The sequence below is a fragment of the Lissotriton helveticus genome, chromosome 3_1 (assembly GCF_964261635.1).
Source record: "Lissotriton helveticus chromosome 3_1, aLisHel1.1, whole genome shotgun sequence".
Lineage (NCBI taxonomy): Eukaryota > Metazoa > Chordata > Amphibia > Caudata > Salamandridae > Lissotriton > Lissotriton helveticus.
Window position 1 is genome coordinate 1,139,428,911 of NC_136061.1, and position 25,034 is coordinate 1,139,453,944.

Genomic DNA, 25,034 nt, shown 5'->3' on the forward strand with positions numbered 1-25,034 from the left:
TTCAACAGTATGGCCACCTGCAAACTTATGGGAAATCTCAAAATCCAATACTTTCATCATCTCAAGTGTGTATGGGAGGGTTCAGTGATGTCTTTGCTGTCTTTCTACAGTGCAAGTACAAGGAGAAGTTTGAGAAGATAAAGTCTACATTCCACTACACAGCGGATACGCCACTCTTCAATCATTTTAAGTATGCTTCAGAACTTATGAATGAGGTATGTTCCTGCTTCTTTTTCGGGAGTGATGGGTGCAGACTTACCAGTCCCGGTACTACAGTGCCTTGCACTGTTTTCAGCATATCATGTTCCTGTGGTTTCATTACAAAGAGGCCAAACAGGCACATGTTGCTGGCAAGGTAGGGGCACCTTTCCTTGTGTAGCCTGTTTATGGAATACTTACAATTTCTGGAGTCATTACTTCCTGACGGAGGCAGATGTTAAGAAAAGAGCCCCATTTGAAAACTGGTAGCTTGACTAGAAGTATTATTTTAGAATTGGGACTTTGACTTTAGAAAACATTGTCCTGTAATAAAGAATGATGGTGTTATTACCTATACATTCAACGTGGCTACCGACATTGAAACTATAATAAGCATTTGGAATATTTTATATCCATATTTTTAGCTCACTAGACATGTTCTGCATCTCTACCATTGCATATTGTCCAGTAGGAAGATGTGACAGGTTTATAAATTAATTGAATTGTGCTGCATTCTTGGATGACAAAAACTCCTTTACAGGACTCTCTCCATCAAAGCCGTTGATTGTAAATGGTTTGTATGGACAGTTACTTTTCTGCAACGAACCACCTCTTATTTCATAGTGATGCATGAATTGGAATATTCAGTTTTCCTTATGCTTTATTAGATTGCATATGTACAGACTTTATGCAGACCTCTTTGGGTGTTTAATTTGCATGATCCCAACATTTAGATGGGTAGACCAAATGATATTGATCTAATACCTTAAATGCCATTGTTAATTTGATAGACCTTTTCTTAAGAATTTTTAACATGTACCTATAATTTGATTTTATTGTAATTATATTGTAATATCCTGAGCAGAGATTGTACAAAGCTGATTATGAGAAGGAGAAAACCAAGTTCAGTGTTGTTGTGGACGATCCCAGAAATCTGCTGGCTAAGAGTGCAAGTGAACAGATCAGTCAGGTAACAGTGCCAGCCATTCGCAGCACCCCACCTGCATCTGTCTGCACCCAACGTCCAGAGACAACCAACAATGTCATAGGGGTGTCCTATGATATGTCAATGTTCCGTTTCTGTTGTAAGTCATAATGACTGTACTGCCACTCAAAAGGCAAGGCACCTTTCTGAGTGAGCCGTGGAGTCCTCTGTCTATTTACATTCCTTTGACTCATACACATGGCCAGTACACAAGAGCAGATGATCTCAGGTACTTTTCTTAAAGAAAAGTGCAAAGTGTATTTTGATAGACCTTTAAATGCAATGCGATTTGTTTACCATTTTATTTAAGATCAAAATAAAGCCTGTCTGCTAGCTTAATTACCATGCCAAGCTTTTTTAAACTAAGCTCTGGTCTTAGCAGTGCACCACCACAAAGCACTATATGTCAAGGTGATTCTATCTGCCAGTGTGTTGCACAATGTGTGTAGTCAAAGGAATGGAAGTCTATTAAGTCTCAAGGCTGAAAGCTCCTGACAGGCGTCTAGAGCTGACTTATTTGCTGTCTTCACGTCTTGTTTGTGCTTTGTTGCTCTTTGCATGAACAGAAAAAATATAAGTCTAGTGCCAAGCTGAGGCTGCAACAAGGATGTACTGAAATCCGGAGGCCAGACCTTTTGCGAGCCCTCTACAACACAAACATGTGGAGTGAGGTAACATGATCAAAAGTGTATTATATTTGCACATTTTTACAATTCTTAATGATCACTAATATTCCTATAACATTTCTGATTTATCATGAATTTAAAAAACGTTAAACTCCATTTGTAGTAGATATAATTTAGCCTCCATTCATCTAACATCATCTGGTCCCCCTAATTCCCTTTCAAGTGAAAACGCTTTTGGGTTTTGAATATATCTATACCTGGGCCTAGCAAAAGCAAAACATCCTAGTAATATTAGGAACACTTGTAGGAGTTCTAAAAAATAATGGGGATATATGCCCACAGTGTGGATTTCATTTATACACTTCCTCTTGGACTTAATAGAGGAATCCATATGCATCACACATGCAAAGGCTATGGGACAGTCTATCTATATGGGCACTAGCAACTTGTTGGAGCAGAAAAAAACAATTGTCCTAGTAAGCAGTAGAAACTACTTCCTGTTATCATTGATGGACATGCATTATCAATGTTAAATCATCTGATATCACAAAGAAAAGAGGAGCCAGAAGGAGGTAGCATCACTCTGAGAACTATCCTTAGTTTACCAGCAGTACAGGGAATAGAATATATGAAAAAAAGAAAATGAATGGAAAAAAACAACACGCAGTACAATAAAATACCAGTAATTTCATTTGAATTGTGGTTAATTCAATTTCTCCCTCAAAAAATGAGACTTCAGCCCATTTTCAGCTTTATTAGTGAAGCATTCCTTAAGTGTGTTTTGATAACCTCTTTCTTGAATGTTGGACAAGAAAAGCCCTGAAACGAGATTGAAATGATTCCAGATAAAGGCCCTCTAGTATTGAAGGAGCACCATAAGTTTAGTCTTCCTTCACGTGCTCCCAAAATTAGTTATGCGTACTGCCTGCCTGAAATGAACAGCAAGTTGTTTCCTGTGGTTCACCTAAATAGGGTTGTTGTAAATGCCTTCTGTCTGGTCATGCCTTGTTTACCTAAAAAGGGTCTTTGTAAATGCCTTCTGTCTGGTCATGCCTTGTTTACCTAAAAAGGGTCTTTGTAAATGTCTTCTGTCTGGTCATGCAACGATGGATGATGGAAATACTGTTCCATCAAGAAAAATATGTATTGGAAATGTTGCATTATGCCCCTACAATTTTTCATCGTGGGACTGGCCCTTTCCACATCAATTCTTCTGATACTAAAAGCAATTCATAACGTAGGAACACAAGTAGCTGATGATTGTTGCACACATATAGGGCCCAATTTAGTATAGCGGTTGGTTAGACTGCAGGCTGCTATCGCGGTGGTCAGGAGACCTCCCAACAAGCAGTCAGCAGTCTGACTGCCGCATTTCGATGCAACTGCCGGGCTGGCAGTGGGAAAGTGCTCATTTACACGGCGGCCTGTACTGAGGCCCTTTCCCTGTGCATGGGGGCACTGAATCTGCCCCCTGGGCCACTTTACAGTGGCCCATGACAGAGGGGTGCCCTGTTTGGAGCCCCCAAAGTCCCTTTCCAACAGCCTTTTCATGGCGAACTATCCAACATGAAAGGACTTTTCGGCAGGGGTATGATAATCCTGACGACGGTGCCTGCCTCAGTAACACCGCCATTCAGGAGATACGATCAAGACCACCGCCCTGACGGGATCCTAGATCCTGTCGGAGGCAGCGATCTTCTCCCTGACCGATGAGGGTCCAACCACCTGCATCAAATAGACCGAAGGGCTGTCAATCGGTCTGCCCGCCACAGACGGCCTGTCGGTCGCTGTCCGATCAACAACCTAATGAGACCTTTAGTTTGAAATACTGGGGCATGCTCCTTTTTTACATTTGGAATTCTACTCAAAAGACAAAATTCAAAACACTTATCATTCACTTGGATTTGGTCTTCTCTTTGTGTACTGTTGAAGGGCAGTGACCTTAACCCCTTCAAGGCTGTTGACGAGCTCAGCTCATCATGAGTTTTACCTGCCGTGCGCTCATGGCGAGCTGAGCTCGTCATGCACCGCAGGGTTTTTAAAACTTCAGCGCGCAGCGGGGAAAAACGCCGCGCGCATGAGGTTAAATCAATAGACAAAGATTTTGATTTGCAGTTCTAAGGTTTGCACATAATTTAGAGTTGAGTCATCATCCCTCTATGCTTCCTAATATTGGGACGGACATTTTAAGGTGGTTGTAGCCAGAAATATGGTGTGCACACATGCACTCAAATCCCTGCTGAACTGTGAAACAGTGCAAATTGGCACTTGATTGCTGCACTAAAGTCCATCTTATATTGATCGTCGTATCTGTTGCGCTTTGGTTTATGACATCCATGCTCAGAATCAGAGCTTTGTTTTCCTCTGTTTCTGGGAGATTCTGACAGATTAATCACTTTTTAATCATCTTTGCTGTGTGGTTTTAAGGGATGCAGGTTTCTCCCTCCTTGTGTTTATTAGGGCAGAGGATGAACCCTTTTTAATGAATTACCACATAAAGTTCTTCAGTGCCAAGCAACAGAATGGAATTACTGACAACAGAAGACAGTGTGGTGGATCCTTCAAACCAGGTTGATAAACTCCAGACCTCATGCAGAAAAAAATGCATGATAAATCCAGTAAGCACACACATAAAATGATACCCAACACATAGTAAGCAAATTTACAACACAAAAAGGATGTTCTTAAAAAAAATGCAAGTGTATTGTTGCTTTGATATTTGCATGCTTCCCTTTTGACAAAGCATGTCACTCGTCCGACCATATGCCTTGTTGTGTTTCTTACAAATGTGGTGGTTATGTGCTTTTTATTTTCCTCTGAATGATTTTGTGTTATGCCTTAATGCATGCTTTCTTTGCGTGATGGTAACTGTCAATCGTATCCAGTGCCATTTTATAACTCCAGTAACACAATGTTTGGTGATATCATGTGGCAAACCTGGCAATCATTTCCTTTACATATGAGTAAAACATCTTTCCCGTAGTAGAAAAAAGATGAGACCTAATAATATTAATGTGCTAGCTCTATCTATCATGAATATTTGTAATTGTCATAACATACTTATTCCCATGCACAAAAATTTGCTACATTTGATAAGTTCTACTATAACATCAAAATCACCTCAACATTCTAATTTGAGAAAAGTCCTGGTTCATAATATTCATCCTCTGCTACAGATAGAAAGATGAAATTGCCCATTTTCATTTCCATATAACCTACAATGTAAACACCATATATTTCATATTTGTGATACACAGATGTCGCTCATAGGTAAGTATATAACTACATGATGTACTGTAGCTGATTGATGTATTTTTCTTTTGCATAATCAGTGGAAGTACAAGCACAATTATGAAAAGGAGAAGGCGAACTACACCACCGTCATTGATACTCCTGAGCACACAAGGACCCAGAAAGCCGGGAAGCAGATAAGTGATGTAAGTAAACATGCAAAAAGCTGAGTACAAAACACCAGCCGGTTTCCTGCAGAGCTGGGACTATATGTGACTTGTCTAAGATGGTTGTGACAGTTTTTTCATTCATTAACTGATTGATGGACTGATTAATATGACTTCAGATGAGAAACGTCTGGCTCAGTTTATATAGGTATGACACTCACTAGTAAGATTCTGGTGGCAAAAACGTAGGTCTTTTTTGAATGATCAGGTAAGATTTTATTTGAGGATCTTGCAGGTCATACAGTCTCAATCCCTATAAAAAAAATCTTTCATAAATAAGAATATCTGATATTTTGATTTGTTTTTATGTTTAACCTCTTAGAAGGTTATATTGTTTCATTTTCTGTAAAAGAAAGTTTAATTTGTGCTCTTCGACATTTGCTTTCTTAAGGATTAAGCAGAACACCATGTTTTCACAGTTTACTTTGCATTACTTTATTTGCATTAATGAATAGATAGCAGAACAGCAATAGAAAATATCACCAATCAGGGATTATTAAAGAGAAATACACTGTTTGTTTTCCTACTTTTTTGATCTTGCTGCCTGAATTCTTTTTAGATCTTTAGGTTTTTCTGAAACGTTAATTCTCCAATCAGGTGGCATTTACATTGACAAAAATAGAAAAATCAGAAAAGAAATGTTACAAAGTTTTTTTTTGTTTGTTTTTTTACCAAATTCTTGCTTTCCTTCTTTCCTCTGGAATTTTGTTCCTTTGTCAGACAATTATACAATCAAATAATCATTCCCAAATTGGAGCTTTTTTTGGTTCCGCAAAAACAGCTTTACAACATTGAGTGAGAAAAGATGTCGCAGGACACCTTCATTTACAATTAATTTGTTAGCTGCATCTGTCTCATTGAGTAAGTGACTCTTGCCCTTAGTTGCCTAGTTCAGTGATGATGGTACTGGATATGTTCTATGAGTAGCAAAGGCACATTTTTTACCAAAGGCAGAGCTATGTGATTAGAGCTGGTTAGCTTATAAATATTAACTTCTTTTTTCATGTGGAACTTGTATAATCCACGGACTAGAGGAGCAGAGTGGGAAAACCAGGAGTGAAAGCACCTCCCACAGTGGCACCAAACATATTTTATTCACTTTGATTTGATTTGATTTTGTGCATCTATGCTGAAGTAAAACAGGAGATTCGGACTGTTATGGATTACACCAAAGATTGACACAGGGAGCCTGGAGCTGTAAAGATCCAGGTCTTAAGTGCTTTCCTGACAAGCGTTTCTGATTCCAAGAGCCATTATGAGACACATTGTTAAGGGTGGCCATAATTCTGCCCTCCTTTCTTCACTTTGAAGGCCAAAGAGTGTAGTTCACCTCATGGAGACAGAGATAGAGAAACTGAAGCAACATAAAATCATAAATTGAGACATAAGCTCGTGAGTTTTCCTCATGTGCCACATGAGTGGTGGTGATTTTGTGAGCAGACAGAGTAAAAATGACAAACATTGCACACCATCAAGGTATATAGCCACTTCCGGCGAGTGTTCAGAACAATCATCAGTAGAGGTAAGGATACTGTCCAGTTCAACTTGAAGAAAATAGCTTGTAACATTGCCAGATTATGTGTGGCCACCATGTTTCCTTCCTTCAAGAAACTTGCATATGGGGGTTTTTGTGGCCAACGTACAAATGGATGCCAAAGCCATCAATGACAGAGGCTAGACAAAGCATGTTCATTTAAGAAAGACTTACCAAGACGGCATTTAAGTAGTATCAACATCTGTAATGTGTCTTATATGTAGACTAATTTTATGACTGATACAAAATAATATCAATTTGTATGATAACGCACGTTCCTTCTCATGAATTCTTTTTAGATCATTTACAAGAGGGAGTACCAGAAAGCCAAGGCCAAGGGATACACCTCCATCCATGATACGCCATTGTTGCTGCACATGCGCAAGGTCAAGGATAAAATAAGTGAGGTAAATGCACATTTACCTATGGCATACACCTATTGAATCTCTGTTTTCAATCCACTCAATCATAGTGCACACATAACGAGTCTCTCAGCTTCACATTTGTCAAGTAAGTACATCACAGGTCACCAATAACTCCCAGGCAGGACACTATGCATTTTCACATGTCACACTTGTTAATATATATTTAAAGCACAACTGACTTAGACTGGGACCCTGCACTAAGTAGAGATTGTCAGCAAACAGTGGTCACTTGCTAGTGACTTCCTAAAGTTTCAGCGTCAAGGTTGTGGGTCACATTGTGTAGTGTGTGATGGACAAGGTCCATGTTTCATATATATGTAATTCACAATCACTGTTTTAAAAAATATATATATATATGTGCATTTTAACAAAAAAATATCACAGTATTGCTTATCAGTTAGCACCTATCATAGAAAAACAAGAATAAAATTATCAGTTTTATTAATGTGTACCTAAGTTACCTGGAACTTCTTAGCCTATGTTTAGTAAACAGTAGGGCATCTTTCGTAAGAGTCATGTTCACTGCAAATATTGTTTCTTTATGCAGTTGAAATACAAAGAACTTTATGAGAAGAGTAAGGGCAATTGCAACCTGATCGCAGACGCCGTGGAGATCAAGACTGCAAAGCAAGCCTACAAGGACATCAGCAATGTGAGTTTCAAGCAGCGGGAGACAGTTTCTGTGTAATTTTGACTGTACATATTACATAGGGAGAATATATCTTACGGTTCATCAAAGTTGCTCCATAGCTTAATGGATTGTATATCCACAGCTCCTTAGCAAAGAAAGACAAGCAATGAACAGGAAGTTAACTGAGGAAGCTTAACATTTTCAACCACCCAATGTAGGGAGCAAAAGTTTAAGTAGCTAAACTAAGTTCAACTAACTGGAACAAGCCATCAAGGGGAAAGCACTAAGGGGGCAACTCACTTGTCACAGTTATTCATTGTTCCCACATTCAGGATGACCAAGGGCAAGGGATACTTTCATTTTTTTACTTTACGAACTAAACAAATGTTTTGTAAAGAATCATAAAAGCGTAAATGAACTAAATAGATGAATTAAAAATACAACCACACATAAAATAGGTGATTACATTAACTTAGATTAAAAATTCATTGAGTTGCATAGCCGAATGGCATTTTTAAAAAAAATAAACGTCCAATTGAACAACAGGCCAAGGGACTGGATACAAAATTGATGGTCGGGAAACAGAACGCCAATAATACTCAACCCTTATAATAGCTACTCAGGAATATCAAGAGATATTTCATTTTGAAAATGGCATTAACCTATCAATGAAAAGTTAAGAAAAACACTATGCTCAAAAGAATATTCCAATTTCCATTTTTAGTGCCTGTGCACTATTGGACAATTGAGAGGTGTTTTTGTGTATTGGAGCTCTGGGCCATTAGTTCCAGCATCTACAACACTGGTCTCCACTCCGTTACCCTCACTCCATCTTGCTAACAATGTACTTATGAAACTCCTGCAGGGTGCTCTTTACAGAAGCATTGACTCAGTCATTCATGGGCATACCTTTGGAAGCCATGAAACCTGATGTGGTAAACTTAGCTTTCCTGCACTGTATCTTTGAATAGAGCAATTCATAGATTAGTATAGGTCACAAACACCTATGTCTGCCTTCACTGTCACATGCAGCTTCCAACCTAAGCATTGAGGTGCGACTACAGTGTTTAGAATATGTTTCAGTGTGTGTATGGCTGCTTGGAAAACTGGTGGGGTCATCTGTGGTTTTCTTTGTAACTACATGATATAGGAAACTGAGTAGGTTTAATTATTCTCATCACTCGCTTTGCTTAATACGTCAAAAGTCCATGTACATCTACTTACTCTGAGAAACAAGAAATATGATAAAAGCAGGAATGTATGTAAGGTCTCTGTCTCCCTCAAGGCAGACCATTAAATTGTACTTCTGATATTAAACAGCACTTTAGGACTTGCCGTGGGGTAATGAGAATGAGCTTATTCACAATTATATGTCATGGACAAAGGTTTGCCCTATCAGAATCCAGAATATAGCACAACAATTCTGCACTGACCTCTGACTGGTAAAAGATCACAAAATTCTTTCTCGAAAATTGCCTCTGTAAGATACAAGAGTATGTAATGAACTAAGTATCATCTGACCAAAACTTTGTTTCCTAAGTATTGGTTCCAAAAATATCACCCCTTTGGAGTAAATAATATAAAGTCAACAGACAATGGAACTTTATTTAGTGAATAATATTTAGGATACAATATAGATGACAGATGATATCCCAATTGATATGTGGACTGAGATCATCAATAAATATTAGTGGGTGGGCTAAAGCACTAACAAAAAGGGATACGTGGGACTAAATTCCCAGGAGAAGATTTGATTGAGCTTATTCCTGCATAAAGGTCTGTTTGAATATAGACCTGAGTAAATCACAATAAACATGTGTTGAGATAGTTATGGCTCTTCACTGCTGAGGGAATAAGTGGTGTGCAGTAAACTGTTAAAGCTCCACCGAAGTGGGGCCTGAGAGTGAAGCTGAGTGGTACTCGGTTTCGTATTTAAAAGCTACGTGCCAAGGTTCTGCATATCTCTTGCTATATCGGAGTTTTCCCTGGTGAAAAGGTGCGGTGTTGGGAAGAGGTAGCGCATGTGCGTTACATGCAAGGGTCATGAATGGCACTGGGTGGTGTGCTTGGTGCGATGGGCCTGTTTCTCACATTGGTTTAGCATAGGGGAATGGTGGGAAAGGGTTTTGAGCAGTATTGTCTACTAGCATAATAGTAGCAGTATAGTGTTTGATATCAATGAGTTTGTAATGGCAAATCCTCTCTGGTAGTGCGAGTGGATCTGACATTACATGGATGGAAATGTCTCTTTGAGAATGTGGGCATTTCAATGCTCATGGCTCCAAGTGCCTGTCGGCTGTCTCCATATCACATCTGGGTTCTTGGGGGACAGCTACATCTGTGAATTCCTGATAGAAGGCCATAAGTTAGGGGCTCAAGGGAAACTGCAGACCTCGCACTCTGAGGGTCCTTTCTGGCACAGTTACGTTGGAGGAGAATTGGCACCTGGATTTTAAGGGGCAGGGTCATGTCCCCACTAAAGATAGTGATCAAACTTCCTGGGGGAGGATGGCAGACAAGACAAAATAAATTTTGAGAGGGCCTGTGCATTTCAAAGGTGGGCTTTTGAACTGATCGAATCTTGAAAGGCCATTGTGGGTATAACTCTTTGGTCTCTGGCCACTGAAAGTAGAGATGCTTTTGGATTTGGAACCATACTACGCTGGTTTGACGCTGGGACATCAACAAAAGTAATCATTAGGGCAGTAGGGACTGCAAATGGATTATCCGCAAGACATGTGGTGGCCTGGAGCTGTCGTGCTCCAGGAAGAGGAATATCACTTGGTGGATTTTGCCTGGACATTGCTGGCCTGCAGCTAAGAGGCAACTGTTGTGTCCCGGGTACATAAATACTCTCCAAAGGCCCGTTGTCTGGCCTCCTGTTCACAAGATCACAGGGACACAAAGGATATCACAGTTTCCACTAAATCAAAAGGACCGCTTATGGTGCGGTCGAAACAGGTGGAAGTGATAGTCGCTTGGGACAAGGACCGTCCTGACATATACCATCATGTCACTGTGCAGAGGAGTGTGCTTGTAAAGATCAGCAGCCACCTGAGGTGCCGGGATGTGAGGAGTTTGAAGAGTGTATGTAAAGCTTGCAGAGTCTGAGATACCCGTGCTTGTAACCAAGGGACCTGTATTAGCTTACAGTCCGGAGCGTGTGGTGACCAAGGGGTGTTGGGGAAACCTGAGTTGGGAGCTGAGACTGTCTTAGATCTCCACATCAGGAGGATGACAGTGCCTGATATTTTGTCTACTGTCCGAGGTGGCTGGGTCCCTCTCCCTGGACCCACACCACAAGGTACTTTGTTGTGGAGAATATCGTGATGAGGCCTGAAGGGTTTCATGTGTCTTGTGGGCACTTACAACTGACTGTCGTGGGCTATGGCAGTTCAAACCTTCACCTGAGGGGGAAACATTTCTCCAGACTTGGAATTTCACCAGCTTCCTGGGTCACAACCTTTTGTAAACGGGTGGTAGTGATCCCGCACTTGTGTAGTTGAGTGACTGAGGACCTGGGTCACGAGACGTATTCAAAGACCCGTGACTGCTTGACCATTCTGCTAATGGGAATGTTTGACAATTGCATATAACTGTAGAGTGCATATACAATCTGTATCCCATTTTGATTTTAATGGGAAATTTCGACAATTGCATAGAACTGTAAAGTGTATATACAATGTGTATCTTGTTTTGATTTCAGTGTGTGTAATACAAAGACCGGTGTGGAGTCTTTATGTGTCTCACACAGTGAGTTGTGAGGGTAGTGTTGTGCCGATACTTTAAATTGGACCCTGAGGATAAGCCTGACTGCTTGGTGTTAAGCTACCCAAGGGTGAGCACAGGTTATCAGACATGTGTATCATACTCCTCCTATCTAGAGTGATGGATTCTGACTGTCTTCGATGCGTCCCAGCCAGCCATAAACCACTGGGTCTAACACTTTGATATTTGTATTAGAAATAAAAATTACTTGAAGTAACAATAGAACGAGCGTTATTTTGTGGGACCGTGCAAATTTTAATTTACACCAGCATAATCTTGCATATTTGCTAGTATTTTCACGTTATGCGAAATTACTGTGATTGTGTCATTCAAATGCATCACATAGCTGAGACTTTGCTTGGGTGAACATCCTGTATCGGGAGCACGAGAAGAAAGCAAACAAACCAAACATGAGTGGCTGTTGTTCATATTGTGTGCGATTATTTTTAGCACAAAGTGTATCCTTGCACTAAAATAAATGTGAGAACACGTCCACCATAAAAATTTGTGTAAAGTGCCAAGGCCGGAATTTGACATATTAATAATCCATACCGTTTTGTAAATTTTGCGGTATTTCGCACACTTTATGAAAAGGAAATTAAGCATATTCCGCCCGGGCCTGCCATTTAGTTTTTCTAATGGTAGCACAACCCCAAAGAGAGGATGGCATCTGCAATTCTGTTCACTCCAGAAGTGGATAATGCTTGCATAATAAAAATAAATGTCTTGGCCTTCAGTTAGTGTGTATGGTATAATAATACAAATTAGAAACAGCTCAGACTTTTTAGAAAGCCCTATCAACAGCAAGTGGTGTGTCTGCGCTGTACAATATACAGGAGTGCAAACACAAGACATTATAGGCTGATGAATGTTGGTGAATGGTGATGGAGACAGAGGGTGCTGGAGGCAATGTCCCCAAAGACCGGTGGAACTACTTCATGCTCAGTGCTTTATTTATAAAAACAAAAAAATGTGCAGGGGTCCAGAGCTTTTCAGAGGGTGCCGGCATTCCAGGGGCAGCAGTTTCCGAATGTCAGGGTTGCCTATTTTTGAGTCCACCACACAGCTCTTTTGCCCTTGACTGCCTCTCACTTTATCTCACTCCCAGTGTCTTTTTGGTCCATCTCGGTTTTATCCCTTTTTAGCTTTTCTTCCCAAATTTCTGTCCTTTTTTTCTACATTTCACAGTCTTGCCCTGGGTCAAAGATTGATGATGGAAAATAATACAAAGTTACTAAAAAGGAGCACCGTTGCCCCCTACCGCCATCTATGGGCACACATGAAGTGCTGCTTCCTGTTCCCTGTTGACATGGCCAGGAGGTTTCCAGTGGTAAGATGAAGGTATTGCACAGAAAGAAGAGACAGCTGGACTCCCAGTACCTTCTCTTTCAGCTACACACTGTTTTTTAATTCAGAAGGTCTTGGGAGAACATTGGAAAGGATGATGGTGTGACTGATGGTGGGGTGTAGGATGCAGTAGTGTGGTGAAGTTAAGAAAGATCAGGGTCCTGTTATGAATGTAGGAACAGTACGGCTGCAGAATGGAACATTGTTTAATTGTGTATTTTTGATTCTTTTTACAGCTGGATTACAAAAGGAAATATGAAGCAAATAAAGCGCACTGGCAGTGGACGGTGGACAGGCCGGACTTTGTGCACAATGCAAAGACGTCCCTGCAGCAAAGCGACGTATGTAGAGAGCAAGAGACAGCATACTAGAAGTTGAACTTTGTTCATACTTATGCACAGTATTTCTCTCTATGCCTTTTGAATCACAGTTAATGACTGGCATATCTGCATGTATTTGTTTATTTTATCTGGTTCAGTGATGCAATCTTACCTTTTATCTGATTTTTCTTGTGGAATTTCTTGAGCTAAAGACCAATAGATTCTAATGATACAATTTAGCTTGCAAATGTTGCCCAAGATTGCCAATATGATATCCTGGCATCAATATATGATCCATGTAATTGCATAGGAGGTTGACAGCATCACATCCAGGCAGCAAGGAGAAAAGAAATGTCAACCAGATGCGCAGCTGTTGACTTGCATCCTCCCAAGCAGGGCATGAAAATGGCCTGAGATGCTTAGCAGCAATCTCACATCAATCCATCCAGGCAGTAGAGTGGCAAGAGCTGCATGGCTGCACCTATGCAGGGCATGGAAATAGTCTAATATGTGTTGCTCTTATCATGCATCACCCTGTCCAGGGTGCAAACCTACCCAGAATGCATGGCTGCTACATTGTCTGATCCCATTACGGACATGATAATCCGCAAAGTATGACTGCTGTGTCATATAATCCGATCCAGGGGACTGAAATATCCAACTATGTATGGCTTCTTCCATAGATCACCGGACTGAGAGATGAAGCTAACCATACATGAATGGCTCTTTATATTATCTTGGTCAATTTCCTAAGGTGCAAAGATGCATGGCTGCAGTCTTATAGTATCCTACTCAGTTCATTAAAATAACCCGAGATCTATAAATACAATCTCACATTAATTATTCAGGTATTAGGATGACAAGAGTTGTATATATAAGCCTATAAAGAAAAACAATATACCATACTGGGTTGATCATCATCCTGTGCAAGGCATTCCGATTTTGTGAGACGGATGCCTTCTAGCTTATAGCACCACGTTCAGTGCACGAAGATACCCTGCAATACAAACTGCTGCCTAATATTACTATATTTCCGGCAATAAGTTATCTTAAAATGCATTTCGTCTGCCTTATAACATCCTAGTCCGGCACCGACAACATCTTCAAGTCCATACTTTGAATATTACATATCTGTCTTGGATATAAAGATTATTAAAGGTGCACAGTTGGTACCTATTTCCATTCAAGGGACTATGAAAGCATGAGATGCTTTGCTGCTATCTTATAATGTCCATACGGAGCATGAAAATGGCCTAGCAACGGTGACTGCTAACATATGTTGCCCTGTCATTACCAAAAGCAGTGTTATTCTTCTTAAAGTTAGACTATGTGATAACTATCACACCCATTACATTCTGAACACCTTGTTGTTGTTATTCCTCTTAAAGTTAAAATAGACAATAATTATGACACCCTATACATTTCGAACATCTTGTTGTTGTATTTTATTTTATCGGGTGCGTTAATCAAGGGCAGCTCCTCTGGTAGGGTGGAGAAGCATCTCCCCACTTAAATTACCCCCAAAGATGAAAAATAAAATTGTAATTCATTATCATTTTTTTAAATCTTGAATAGAGCATCAAGATGGGGGCAGGGCCAGGGCCACTGCTGAATGACAGCAGGAGGGAGGAGGTTGTGCTGATTGTGCACTTCCCAAAGTGCGCATGTCCCTTTGGACGGGCATCTTGCTATGGCCAGCCACACATGTGCACTTTGAAACCTCTAACCCTGCTGTCTTAAGACATGTAGGTTAGAGTAAGTGCAGGGCTCCAGTGTCCTCAGAAGTGGCGAGTGAGGCCGCTCCCTCCAATCAAAGCACTCCTCTCACAGTATGAGAGCAGCACCAGGATGGGTGCCCGCACTGCATCCAGTTTCTGAGAAGAGTTCTGGTGCGGAGGATGGAGGTTCAGGTACATTTAAAAAAAATTATTATTTGCGCGTGCGCACCCCACCCCGTAGACGCCAGCCCCACCCAATTCCCCTGCATATTTCTCATTTCCCTCAGGATTTTCACCCAGTGATGCAGGTGGCATCTGTGGGAGGAAGACACCAGATGTGCGTAGTTCCTGTGGATCTCATAATTTCAGTCAGACTCGTAACTCCCATTGCTGTCCCTATTACAATTAAAAGGCGACATATAATAAGGGCCTTCGTGCTTCGACAGTGGCGCTATTGTATTTTCCCAAAGGACTCTGACATGAAAAGAATGTCTTGCAAAGCACATTTGCACATTGTGATTGCAGGCATTGTGAAGCGACTTTCAATAGAATTAGAAATATAGTATGAAGTACATTCATTTATCTAGACCATGTTTGATTGTAAAGTGAACTATACGAAAAGTATACAACAAGTGATGGATAAATTGCCTCAGTTAATCTCAGCCACTGGTAATTATTCTAAGCCACATCCCAGTCCATCAGTGTTTTGCACACCATACCACCTCAGTTTGAACCCAGCAAATATACAAATCAGTCTTGACCCTGCTCCAAAGGAAACAGTCCATCCCGAACTGCAAAGCCTGGTCCTTTCTGAACCTGAACACAAGCAACGCAGGACCAGTTTTGCCCTTATTAGCTTTCATCAGTCAGATTGAGCTTGGTTCTAATAGTACAGTGAGCACGGGACCCACGTCTGGAAATACTGATCCCACTTAGGGCATCACAATCAAGTATACCAAAAAGTGATGGATGGAATGCTTAATTAATCTCTGCCACTGGTGATCACTCAGGATCGCATCCCGGTCCATAGTTATTTTGCACATCATGCCACCTCAGTTTGGACCTACCCATATGTAAATAGGTCTTGCTCCTGCTGCAATGGGAATATGTGATTACAAAGTGAAGAAATTCCCAAAAGACCTTACTCTTAGTGTGGCACACCCTGTTTCCATATTTGTTTTGAAGTTGTGTCTTGTTTCTTCATGATACACAGTAGACAATTTTTCTGATCATCATTAGTACAAAGAAAGTGTATGCTCAGTAACTAACTTCTATTCTTCTTCCACACAGTATGACTACAAGCTGGACAGGGAGTGGCTGAAGGGATGTAAACTTTCTATCACAGATGACAAGGACATGGTGTTGGCTTTGAAGAATGCTGAAATGAACAGTAATGTGAGTGTTTGGAAACAGACTTGTTCTTTGCAGAGTAATCTCTTGTTTTGCACATTCTTGGCTTGCTTCAATACGTTACAACAATCTGATCCAGGGCACTATGTTTTAGTACATTTGAAATGGTCATTGATGTAAGCGTATGTGTATTAGAGGGCGGGAAGGTGAATGTAAGTCATTAAATGGCTGCAGAAGCAGTTACCTAACCAATTCAAAACCTGCCGCCGATGGGTGGCGTAGTACACCACAGTGTTAAATGATTAGTCCGTAAATGTATTGATTGTACCAATAATTTGTGCTAATCCAATCATTTGCATTTATTTAGCGCAAGGCATTAATGATTCATCAATAAGGAAATTACTTAGATGGGCTCTACTATTCACAAATATTTGGCACCTAGACAACTGTAGGGATATGACATGGCAGCTTGTTCAAGGGTGGATAATCGGTGGCCATGTGGGTCACCTCCCTTTCTTGTAGTTGGCTTCTTCCATGCTCTTCCATTGAGGGTGACTGGTAGCACACACATGAAATCCATTGGCCATCATAGCATATTTCATATTCATTAGGAAGAAGCCTGCTGGCCAACAGCTTCATCTGCTCAACACTTCAACGTTTGTGCAGCGGCGGCTCCTCTGCAATGACGGAGGTGCTTCGCCCCACTGGCTCAGAGCCAGCAGATGAAAAATAAAACGATATTTTAACATTGTTTTATTTTTCAACTGCTGGCTCTGGGCCAGTACATGCAGGGGGTGGCGGAGCTGGGGTCACAGGGAGAAGTGGTTGTGTACTTCATGTGCGCATGTCTGTTTGGACGGCCGTCTGAGGCTGGCCAAACCGACAAGCACAGCTAGATTACTCAACACGGCTGTGTTCTACAGCCGTCTGGAGAAATGGCACAAACTCCTTTTGCCTGGGTGGAGTGTCTAAGCAGCCCGCTCAGGCCAATCCCAGCGCTGCTGTCATATTTTGAGTGTCGCATCTGGATTGGTTGGGGAGTCTGTCCCAGGGACTGTTGGGACTCGGAGCAGCAGGAGAAGCACGAAGGAGCAGCAGGAGAAGTGTAAGGCGGCCCAAGGATCAGGTAATTTGTTTTAAAATTCACTCTCCCCTGCCGCTGCACTGTCGCCCCCCCATCCCGCTGCATATTGGCAGCAACCGCAACTGCCTTTGTTGCAAGGGTCCATGTTTACGGGTGTGCAGGTGTGCACTGTGCAGCACTACAAAGCTCACATAAGTGCAAGAGCTCACCAACAGACACTGAAATCTACTACTTGTTATTGCAAGTAACAAAGGTTTGAGTACAAGAAGGACTCTGCACCAAAGCAGGGCCACAGCGTTTCACAACACTGTGATTTCTTATACACATTCAATGGGCTGGAACGGCTACATTCCTCAATTATCTTTAAAAAATTAAAAATCTTATACCTTCTGTCAACTGTGCCAAAGGAGCTGCTAGCAAGATATGACGAGAAAGCCCAGTTAACGATCACCCAAGTGTGCCAGCATTGCCTTTTTCTGGCACTGACACTCTTTTTTCACTACTGTGATTTTTTTCCCCAAGCATTATGTTGATATAATAACGAAGTACCGTAGAAATATTAGAAAGTACTTGAATTGATTGCATACATTCACTAAATCACAACATGCTCATGTGTGAAAAATAGACTAATTGTATCTCTTGATGTACAGGTGAAATACAAGAAGCGTTATGAGAAGGGCACCTACCAAGGGGACTTCAAGGTGGTTTCAGACACACCTCAGATTCTCCATGCGAAGTCTGTCAGCAGTCTTATATCAGAGGTAACGAGATGGCCACCCATGACGCATGTTTCGACTGTGCAAACGCAATGTTAATGAAAATGTCAGGAGGAAAAGAACAATATTTAGTCACCCACATATGCAACTAAACAGCCCTAAGCTGTGCTTCTGACCACCTGGTACTTAGGGACATAGTGTGAGTGCCAGAAGAAGAAGACATTTTATTCATTGCTTACCCTGGTGGATATATACAGGGGGAAGTCTGAATGTATGGGACCCTTGGCCGGTTCTCATGTTTTTTCTCAAAGTTCTGAAAGAAGAAGTTGGGGTTATTTTGTGATTGTTCTTCTTTGTATGTGGTCTCTGTTGCTGCTTGATAGGCTTTGAGATAGAAAGTTGTTTTGCTTCTTGCAGGCATTAAAAGCCTTCTGCAGAAGTGATTCTTTGTGGTGAAAGTTATGTCCTAGACCTTAAACCGAGAGTTTTTGCATCTGTTCCTTTTCCACCTCTGAGCCCCTGAAACCTTTTGTGTGCACCTTCTTTCCAGACTAAGTACAAGGAGGACAGTAAAAGGCAGCTGCCAATAGGCACCTTTACAACTCTGGCGGAGACACGCGACACAGTCCATGTCAAGGAGGTGACAAAGAATTTCAGTGGGGTAAGTTATTTCTTCAGAACCGTCCTCACCAGGGGTTAGTCGAGCCCTTCTCCCTGAGCAGCAGGACCCACAGACTCATGAGACTGCATGATGCGTTCACCCTATGTGAGGCACCCTCTTCGTTCAGAGCACAATGTCAGTCACTGGAAAAGGTTACACTGCCTTTTCTCCCCTCCTTATGTCCCCTTCTGTTTCAATTCCTTAAGCACACCACTCCCAGTAGTAAACCATGTTTGTAAATGATTGTACCTTTCAACCAAACTAGACGCAAATAACTTTGGGATAAATGTACACTCCAACATTATTTTCAGGACCACAAGAGTAAAAGAAACACCCATCTTTGTTTCCATCTATTTCCCTCTCTTCCTTTCTTTCAGTTACTCTGTTTTAGTGCGTCCTTTTATCCGCTCAGTGTCTCACTGCTTGTCTATCTGTCTGTTTATCTGGGTGCCCCTCTCCCTGTTGTATTGATCTATCCACACATACCTCTGTCTATCCTTCTCGCTTTATGTATTCTTAATACATCCACCACTTGTGTTGCTCACACTACAAAGGTCAACTACTTCAGGCGCTAAGGCATAGGGTCGGTCTCATAGTAAATTAAGTTACATTTGATTGCTTACGAACTTGTCGGTCTCAGTTACATTTGTCATGTCCAATCAATATCTGCTGGGCAAGGGAGCTGGCATGAATGTGGACAAGTCAGACTGTGGTTACAGATGTTGTGACCCAATTAATCTTGCACCAGTTCTAAGGGGGCAAAATTACATTGATTATCCAGTGGTCAGTAGAGACACACATTAGACACAGCTATAGAAGGAACTAGTTTCTCTGCCGCCTGGGTCAAAATGGCATTGGAGGTTTAGGGATGTGGGTAAAAATGGAGTCAAAAAAGGGGGAATGTGGCTGATGCGGCACTCATGGGGTTAAAATAGGACAGTGTGAAGTCTTACTCTGAACTGCATCATTGATTGAGCATATTGGATTTGTGTGAGTAGGTTAGTCCATTGAATAGCTACCTCTGATATGCATTGGACAACCTGTGCTTGCAAGAGGTTCTAGGAGTGAACAGGCAACTCATATCTGCTGAGAGTAGGTTGTAAGTTGGGGTGTATTGAGCAAATGCACTGCGTCATATTGTGACCAGCTTAAATTGAATTCTGCAAAGATTCTGTTTGCTGCACCATGTTGGAGGGGCTAATGTCTGTATATTATTGCAAGACATAACATGACCTGTGTAGAGGTAACAACATGGCCGCCCATGACTCTGTTGCAGTTCACGTGTTCCAAGTGAGGAGGCTACTACACTGGCTAAGGAGCACATACATTTTGCAGATTGGGGTGCTGGAAGTTTAAGTGCCACAACAATCTAGTACCAGCATACACGAGTGACTGCATCAAAACACACTTGTCCTCCTAAGCCTTATGAAGGCAAGACAAAGGGCTCATTTACTGTCCCAGAATTAAGCTGGGGCCAAATGTAGGTAGGCATTTCTCCTTGTGGAATTCACTGCCACAGCAACTCTGAGATTAATCCGCACTTTTAGCTCTAAATAAACATTGAATTCAACCTTTTCTAAAATATAGCTTGCAACACTGTCACAAAGACACCTTCTGGAAGGTAATATGTGCCTTCGAAATGCTATAATGATTTCAATATTTTATGCTTTGATGGTTTTAAAATTTTTAACCGAATAAAGCTAAATTTTGACTTTTTTGACTTTTGAATTCAATATTCATTCATTCAGAAAATTTGATGATGCCACTGGCAGCATCTAATCTGCGAATGATGATCTTCCCAAGTAATTGAGGTGCTGATGCAGTATCTTGACACCTTTCATTCAGATATGTTAATTGCATTGAGCTGGGTAACGAGTCTTGGTGGGACGTGGAGTACACAGTTGCACCTGGTTTAAGGGACTTGGGGGAAACGTGTTCCCCTTCTTTGCTGAAGTAGCTAGGAATTAGCTTTAGAAAGTTGATAACTCATAGTGTTAATTAAGTTGTTGTATGCTGAAATGTTTTGGCGAGCAAGACAGTAATACACCAACTTTGGGTATTTATAGTTGAGCTAAAGGCAGAAAAAAGTGTTTGGAGATGAAAATCATGAACACTGATGTATATCTTATAACCCCTGCCCAGAGCTTCTTGTACTGTTGGGTGCATCATATGCCTTATCTGTCACTGTTCACCTGATAGGGCTGCCCTAGCAGTGGGGCCTTATTAAGATTCTCAGTTGAGCTGTTACTGGAAGGTGAGAATTGCATGATTTCTAACTTTCCATTTTCTTTGCCTCCATTAGAAAATATATAAAGAGAAGTTTGAGAAGGAGAAGGGCAAGTCTAACTATGCAATCATGCAAGAGCCACCCGAGGTGAAGCACGCCATGGAAGTAGCCAAGAGCCAGAGCAATGTAAGTTGCATGCATTGGGATTTTAATGACAGATTCTGACACAGTTGTGATTAACTTCAAATGGGAAGCAGACCCTGGTTGCCTGAGAGTCTGGTTATCTCAAAGTAGAAGTCTCTTTAACCTTTAGTTTGACTCCAGATTTCACACAACTTGAATATCAGCAATCCAAGCTTTCTAAGAAAAAGGTTAGAAATACCAAAATGTTTCTGAAATGCATAGTGATACCAAGTGCCAATTAAATGAAAACTAAAGTAAGATTGTGATGTGTGTTGTTGTATATAATCATGTAAAGGAGATACTAGTTGTTCAAGTACCTGTTTTTTTTAATAAATTAACTCAAATTCAAAAGTGGGATATCTTCTTTTAATATTGCGATGCCCATTGAATTCATGCAATCCTCAACCATGCAACCACTCTGTAAACACCAGGGGGCATATTAGCAACAAATAGCGATAATTATTGCTAAATGCGCCTAGCGCATTTTTTTTTATCGCTGCCTATCGCCGTATATTATCACAGAGATAACATGCTATTAGCAACGTTTATCTCCAATGCGATAAAATATCCGCTGATAGCGGCTCAATGCGAGAATATCGCTGGAAATCCAGCGATATTCTCGCATTAACGCCAATGGGGGCTTAATCTGATAATCCACCCCCCCATTGACTATACAGGTAAGTCAGCTTTTTAGCAGGCGTTAGATTCTAGCAATAATCGCGCTTAGCGCAGTTTTTTTTATCACTTCGCCTGCTTTGCTAATAGGCGAGGGCTGTGTTAGCGACTGTTTTCAGTCGCTAACAGTTTGGGTACGCCCACTTTGCATGTCATTAGCGATAAATATTGCTGACATGCAAAGCGGGCCCCAAACCTGTAGCTATCGCCTAAAAGCTGTAGCTAACTGCTGTTAGCGACAGCTTGCTAATAGGGCGATACAATTATCACCGCTTTAGCGGGAAAAAGTCCCTCTAAAGCGGCGATATCGCCCTTGCTAATAGGCCCCCCATTGTCGTAGTCCATGCATACAAGCCTCTGATTCTTTATTGGAATGAGGGGGAGTAGATCATTCTCTCTCTCTCATTAGTATTTCTTAAAGTGCCCTGAGTGGTTGCAGCTCACCCAGATGCAGCCCAATCTCAGGTGCACGGCACAGGCCTTATGTGGGTGATGTCCATGTAAACAACCTGGCTTTGTTTCTGGGATGAGTCTGGCATAAGACACCCTCGAAGGCTTAAAAAGCTGTACCAAACCTCAATGGCCTGTAGATGATATTTAAATTCATCCTAAAATAAATTCCCCAAAATATTGATATCATTCCATATCAATGCAGTGAATTATAAATTGCTCATATTTGCTTTATTACATTCTTAAATGCTCATTATGTTGAAAATTAGTTACTCTTGATAACATTGCCAGTACGTTTTGGTGTATGTTTGTGATTTTGATAGAAAAGTGCACTACCATTGCTTGCCAATATGCTAACTCCTTGATTATTAATGTATGGTCTAGGTTAGATAAATACACAAATTAAGGAATCTTTTTATGAGGAAGATATTATTAAAAGTCCACAGCAAAAGGAATTTTACATTCCAATGGCACATGAGAAGAAGCATCCCTGAAGGATAACAAAATGACTACCATTGTCAGTAATATTCATCCTAGGTCTATGCAGAGAATAAACCTCCTACTAACTTCTGTTGTAACTCTAGACCTAACCCTTAAGGTAAACATTATTCTGAAGAAAGGTCTAACTCTATCCTAAAACGAATCCCACTCCTAACCTAACAGCTCTCCATGCGACAATACAACTCTAAACTTACAGTGCTAGAATCATTTACAAAAGAAATGGTATCCAATGTGTGAAAAGGATCGCTTTCACTAGTGCCCAAAATATGCTGCATTTTATTTTATTCATTATGTGAGGGTTTCTCATTTTTCACATAATAGGTTCCAACAGCAAAGAAAGACTCTTGCCCTTCTAAACACACGTGCCTACGTTTTACTCAAGAGCAACCGGTTTTCTTACAAGTATATACTCACAGTGATTCGTTTGAGGTGGTGGTTGCAAATGAGGCCCACCGACACTCTTATTTGAGGACCAGGACTTTTTAACCATCAGACTTTGATCCAGGACAAGAGAGAGAAAAGCAGCAAAGAGAGGAAGAAAGAGGGAGAGAAAGATGAAAAAAGTGGCAAAGGGAGAATCAGAATGAAAAGGAACCTATGGCAGTGTGATATAGGGGCAGAGATAGTTTATTGTTGGATACAAGAGACATGAGGTGAAATAAAGACTAGACAGCCTTGGTAATCGGCAGCACCGACTGACTTCTTAGAAAAATTTGTTCCCGGGTACTTATTCTTTTTCAAATTAAGCACTGTATATTTGAGCTGTGAATTGATAAAATATGTGTATAATTCCCTAAATGGACATTCAATTGTATACATTTGTACTTACTATGCAGTTAGAGAATACAAACTCTGAAAGCAGATGGGGTGAATATGCGTCTCATTGTCCGGTCATCATGAGTCAATATTCTAGTGACACAAGTGTGCTTCTTTTTACTCTTAGGTTGCTTATAAGAAGGATGCCAAGTCTAAGTTGAATTACACTTCCATCGCTGATCGACCAGATATTAAGAAAGCAACCCAAGCGGCCAAGTTAGTGAGTGATGTGAGTATCTCGTGAATTGTGTTTTCAATCCTGAGTGAATGCATGAATAGTACTTGTAAGTGTGAACAGTGCCCTCAGCAAGGGAAACATCGTTTAGAACGCGGTGTTTACACCGCAGTGCCTTTAGAACGCTGCCATTGCAACGCAAGTCGTTACTACGACTTGCGCTGGATGGCGCTGTTGGGCAAGGAATGTTGTAATTTTATATTCCAACACCTTCCCTACTGTTACGTGGACTGGTGTTGGAATATAAAATTATAAGATTCAAAAATCCGCGCCCTCCAACTCAAGTTGTTGTAACGACTTGCGTTGTAATGCCTGCGTTGTGAAGTACCGCGATCTTTTAGATTGTGTTGTACTGACATACATCCCCTCATCAAGCTTAAGCTGGTGGGGGCAGACATTGCTGCCCAGGACCAGAAGGCCAGAAAAAGAGACCTGTTTTAAGAGTCTTGAGAAGGAAAGGTGACATGCCATCTTCCTAATTGCTTCGTGAAGGGTGGTCCAGGATTTAACATCAAGGTAGAAGAAGGAACATCTTGCCAGAGTTACAGAGAAAATGTGCATGGATGAAGAGAAAGGGTCACACGTAGCAATATAGATGGAGAAATACAAGATAAAAAAAAGCAGAGCCAGAGCTGGTGAGAGATTTATGGAAAATGCAATGAAACTTGAAAAGGACACTCTTATTAATTAGCAGCCAAACGAGCAAGAAATGGTGGGCCTTATTTATGAGGCCCTTACGCCGCCATTGCGTCACTTTTTGTGATGCTGCGCTGCATAAAAAAATGAGCTACATTGTACTATATTTACAAAGTGACACATATAGGCAGATGCGTCACTTTGTAAGCCCCTGCGCTACATTCTACCTGTGACATGTATAATGTTTGCATGGTTGGCTTTCTGGCGCAGAAAAGGGTCTTAGAAGTGTTGCAGTGAAATCTATGAGATTTCACTGCAACACTTCTTCAGCTTCACTGCATCAAATCCTTACGCCTGGTTGAGGCAGGCCTTTTCACATGAGGCTTGTCCCATGTGAAAGGACACATTCCTGGAGTTTCGTCTGTTTTCAGACACACTCCAGCAATGCGCCATTTTTGCACCAACAGATATGTCAGGATTATTGATGTAT

At 41.1% G+C, this 25,034-nt stretch overlaps 1 protein-coding gene across 1 annotated transcript in view; it reads left to right on the forward strand.

Moving 5' to 3' along the window:
- NEB (nebulin) overlaps positions 1-25,034 on the forward strand; it is a 385,643-nt gene that overhangs the window by 285,595 nt on the left and 75,014 nt on the right. The window contains exons 108-118 of the mRNA XM_078681747.1: positions 111-215; positions 1,064-1,168; positions 5,142-5,246; positions 7,101-7,208; positions 7,774-7,878; positions 13,209-13,313; positions 16,301-16,405; positions 18,095-18,205; positions 18,711-18,821; positions 21,124-21,234; positions 23,801-23,902. Of these exons, the coding sequence (XP_078537873.1) occupies positions 111-215; positions 1,064-1,168; positions 5,142-5,246; positions 7,101-7,208; positions 7,774-7,878; positions 13,209-13,313; positions 16,301-16,405; positions 18,095-18,205; positions 18,711-18,821; positions 21,124-21,234; positions 23,801-23,902 (1,173 nt within the window). The remainder of the gene's footprint in view (positions 1-110; positions 216-1,063; positions 1,169-5,141; positions 5,247-7,100; positions 7,209-7,773; positions 7,879-13,208; positions 13,314-16,300; positions 16,406-18,094; positions 18,206-18,710; positions 18,822-21,123; positions 21,235-23,800; positions 23,903-25,034) is intronic.